Source organism: Pecten maximus, unplaced genomic scaffold (genome assembly GCF_902652985.1).
Source record: "Pecten maximus unplaced genomic scaffold, xPecMax1.1, whole genome shotgun sequence".
Taxonomy (NCBI): domain Eukaryota; kingdom Metazoa; phylum Mollusca; class Bivalvia; order Pectinida; family Pectinidae; genus Pecten; species Pecten maximus.
In genome coordinates, this window is record NW_022980072.1 from 13,180 (window position 1) to 17,676 (window position 4,497).

Below are 4,497 nucleotides of genomic sequence, written 5' to 3' on the forward strand. Positions count from 1 at the left end.
TGGTGTTAATTGAAGTGTCAATGTCATATAGTTGTGAATTCAAGTTACTGAATAGCTTACTGAAGAGTATTACATTAACACAGTATTTATGTTATAACCACTAATGAGATATTAAGGCCTGTACCAGGAAATGATACATTAACACAATTTAACACCTAGAAATTATAGTTAAATTATTTTATTACCTAAGTCATTCAAATTATATAGCGTTATATTGATGCTAGGGTCGACAAATCACCGTTTTACAAGTTAAAACTGCTAACAGTATATGCTATGGTTCATTCGAGATGGCCGTAGCCCCGTAACACATTAAAGAAATGTCTCTGTATCTGTTTCCAGGTACACCAAGGAGAAATAACACTTTGAACAGCGTTATAGAAGCAGGAGGTAATGTTGGTAAGACTACAACACTCAGTGTTACTGTGATAGCTAACCCACTACCCACAGCTAAATGGTCCGTCGGTGTGACGCCACTTCCTATCATACGAAACAGCGGCTATCAGTTTATTATAAGCGGGGAGGTTATAACCAGCTTGCCGTCAGACTTCAAGAAATATCACCTTTCTCTCACTAACGGGATACCGGGAGAATTGATGGTCACATTCCAGATTCGCTCAGAAGGTACATGTAAAATACATACCAAGTTTAATTATAGACTTTTCACTGTGTTACATGTAGGTAACAGGTATTTATGTTACCTATTACACTATTCACCTAAATGTATAGGTTATCTGAAAAAAATGTTTTAAAGCTATATAAGAATCCAATTGCTATACCAGATCAATAGTAAACTGGGTTGCTACTATAAAAAAAATGTCAAGTACTGATATTGGTATTTTTTAACACACATATAAAATGTTAACAATGTTAAAAGAAAATGTATGACCGATTACAAAGCGTCATTATCTGCTGCATCATCAATATATTATGAGTATGACCTATATATCAAAACATGAGGCGATAAACATACTGACAGAAGTCTTTAGATATGAATCAGTACAATTTCCCTGTTTTTGAAATTATTTCTAGTATATCAAAGGTCAATCCTGTCGGACAGTTTCACTCACTTGCTCTGTTTTCCAGTGACGTATTTCTTAAAAAAAAAATTGATGTGATTTCAAGCCGAATTATGTCGTGAATATGTAAATCGAATGATGATCTTTGCGATAATTGTGAAATGTGTAATATCATTCTCTACAAATTTGAACAATTTATTTGATGGATAAGGCATATTTTACTTTGTGACCTCACAGTGGTTATACAAACTCCAAAACTTCTGCTACAGACTATTTGAAAAGAATTGATTAATTTATACTAGCTCACATGTTAAGTTAGAGAGTATAAGGTCGCCTTACTAGCTCAGACTAGCGGACATTTCCCTTTAGCCTTATTGTAGGATGTTTTCCTTGAGAGCGAAAGGTCGCTAGTTCAAAGCCCAACACGGGCAGGTTATTTTTCATTACTCTTTCCTATTACACATGTATTAAGGAATATGTCATCCGATTAGATTTCATCTCTTCAAATATTTCAAATTCATATACAAATAATTTATTTTGCTTCACCTCTCCTAGTAGTTAATTATACCCATATCTTCACCTCCAGATATTCCGTACACAGCTAAAGCAAGCCCCGCGTTCAGTCTGCCTGCTATAATACTATCAGTTATTGTCGTCATTTTGACCGTAGCGCTTGTCATCGTCATATCGGTAAAGAGAAGGCGTAGGGCTGAACCTGGTAAGTAAACTTATTCTATTACAAATTACTATTGTGTATATGAAAAAATGAATTGATAGATTGAGTTTCTTACCTGTGATAGTGTATGATTATTACACTTTCAAAAAATAAATAAATAAATAAACAATTCAATAAATAAAATATATAGATAAAATTTAAAAAAAGAAGAGAAAAAAGAAAAAAAAAGGGAAATACAGATACACTAACAAAACTGTATTTCAAACGCAAATTCTAAAAAAAACTGAAACATTAATATACACATTCATGAAAATGTACAAGGATATTAAGAAAATGTGCTCTGATGAAGAATTCATCAGTACATCAGTTTCTGATGTCTTGACGACACCCGCTATACCAATCAATGTTAATCAATGGTAAATCAACCCATTTGAGATTTAGGGTGGTGATAACAGAAGTCACATAAACAAGCGTCAAACATGTCTGATTTCATATCACATAAGGAAATATGATATTATAAAAATTAGATCATTATATCGACTATCAACTTTCCTTGTGGTTTTCATACTTTAATCATAGCATTTATATAGCTTTACGTTAAATAGCACAGGAGCAACGTTGTGAAGTTCCAACTAGAGATCAAGAACTTCAAGACATTGCCAACCCGACAGGCTTCCAATGCAGTGCTGTACAAGGTTAGTTATTGTTTTCAAATATATCAAGAAAGATTTAGTGTTTTTTGTGAAACACTAAAACTTTCTCGATAAAAAAGATTTATTTGGTTATTTGCATGAAATCGATAAAACAATTACTTGGTGCATAATTATTCAAATTACCGGCAACTATGCTTTAGTTCTTGACGCAATCTTACCAACATTGAGAATGACATTCGGTATCATGATGAACAATCATCGTTTGAGAAATAAAAATACTTTTGTTTACAGAACTACATATTTCCATTTGATTGGTATGTCAATGATTTGATTAGACATGGTATAAACTAAAATCATATTATTTATCCCGCCGTCTCCATCGAATATGGTTTAGAATAGATCCCTTACCACCGTCTGAAATCATCCCATTGACTTCGAAATACTAGTCAAATAATGTTTGCTAGTAGAATTCTCACCATCGTCTGGAATCATCCCAATGATCTTGTTGATCCTGTGTGTTGTGGACCTTCTGGTTCCCCTGTTACCGTCTTAACGATATTGTCAATCTCGTCGCCAAATCCTTCTCACGTGATGATATGCGTGTCATGGGAAGCACAAGAATGTGAGCATGAGTGTCCCGAGAAGCTTGCTCGAAATTGAACTGAACTAATGAACAGAGGGAAGGGCATAAATATTATCAATATATACTTACTCATTACAATGAATACTTATGTTATGTCATGTTTTATAGAACAAGAGCATGTATATGCTTCTGTGGATGACGGGATCACAGACCTTCAGGAGATCCCGGGCAAAGCAACAAGGAATGAACACCAAATCACGGCCAATATAAGTGAGTGTTTTTTTGTTTCCTTGTCTAAATTGAAAGGGTAAAGTTATCATGTGAAAATTTATTCCAGATTTGATTTGCATTACTTTCAAAACAAGTGTATAGCTGTCCTTATAATCTTGTACTCTCTTGGATACTAGATGGAGCTGATGACAAGTACCTGAAGATAGAACAACCGAGAGGTAAGTGTAGAACGTTTAAGATAACGAAGGGTTGTATACAATAGAAACGCTAATGATGTCACCTTTTCATATAAAGTTCAGAAATGTATATTTACATATATGTACCTATTTAATCTAGGGAATAGTCATTGAGTTAAAATAACCGTAAAGCAATGGCGTATGGATATGATCATAGCAAACAGACTTGACTACTTCCATTTACACTTGAATGAGATATTGCGACATCGTGATCTAAATAAACACTACATTTTTTACAATTTACCTGTATACTGCTTTGCTTGTCTTTCACTAACGCGCCATATAGAATATGTCTGTATCCCATTGCAATGATACCATCGTTAACGCAATAAAAACGCCGTTTAATCCCTATATACCGTATATGTATAACTGAATTCATCTGTTTCTTCCTTATAAAACTCGTAAATGATGTACGTGTGTTTGCCAGTTCGAGTCCCAGTGTTAACTCTTTCTCTACTGCAAGTTGCTACCTTTCAATATTATCTAGTACCTTCTTGTACACTAGGTGGCGCTGGTGTGGTAATAGATGATGACAAGTACATACAGATGAAACAACCCAAAGGTAAAGGTTAAAGTTCATAAAGGCCTGTATAGCAGAAACCTAAGAGAACTTCAACTTTACATACTGGATACATTATAAACTGATTAATCAATATAAAATTGCGTCATGGGTGGTCGGGTGGCACAGTTTCACCTGGGCGGCCGGTTTCCTCCCACAGTACGACCCGCCGCGCTCTTCAGTTCGGGCAAACAAGCGTGATAAATATTAGTGAATATAATTCGTTTTGCAATTGTTGTAAAAGAAGCAGTCATACAAATGCTTCTTCATGATATGACGGCGATGATGCTAGTTGTGACAAGGGATGAAAGATAGAAGGGAAGCAAGGCTTTGGGCTATTTTGTTTAACGTCCTATTTACAGCCAGGGTCATTTAAGGACGTGTCAGGTTTTGAAGGTGGAGGAAAGCCGGAGTACCCGGAGACAAACCATCGGCCTACGGTCAGTACCTGACAACTGCTCCACGTAGATTTCGAACTCGCAACCCAGAGGTGGAGGGCTAGTGATAAAGTGTCGGGACACCTTAACCACTCGGCCACCGCGG

General features: G+C 35.6%; 1 protein-coding gene across 1 annotated transcript; it reads left to right on the forward strand.

Moving 5' to 3' along the window:
* Positions 1-317: 317 nt before the first annotated feature.
* LOC117319398 lies at positions 318-3,963 on the forward strand (the record flags this gene model as incomplete). Its single annotated transcript, XM_033874210.1, has 6 exons — positions 318-621; positions 1,603-1,734; positions 2,298-2,387; positions 3,097-3,198; positions 3,336-3,377; positions 3,901-3,963. Coding segments are annotated over exons 1-6 (733 nt in total), but the record flags the coding sequence as incomplete, so codon positions are not given.
* Between the last annotated feature and the right edge of the window lie 534 nt (positions 3,964-4,497).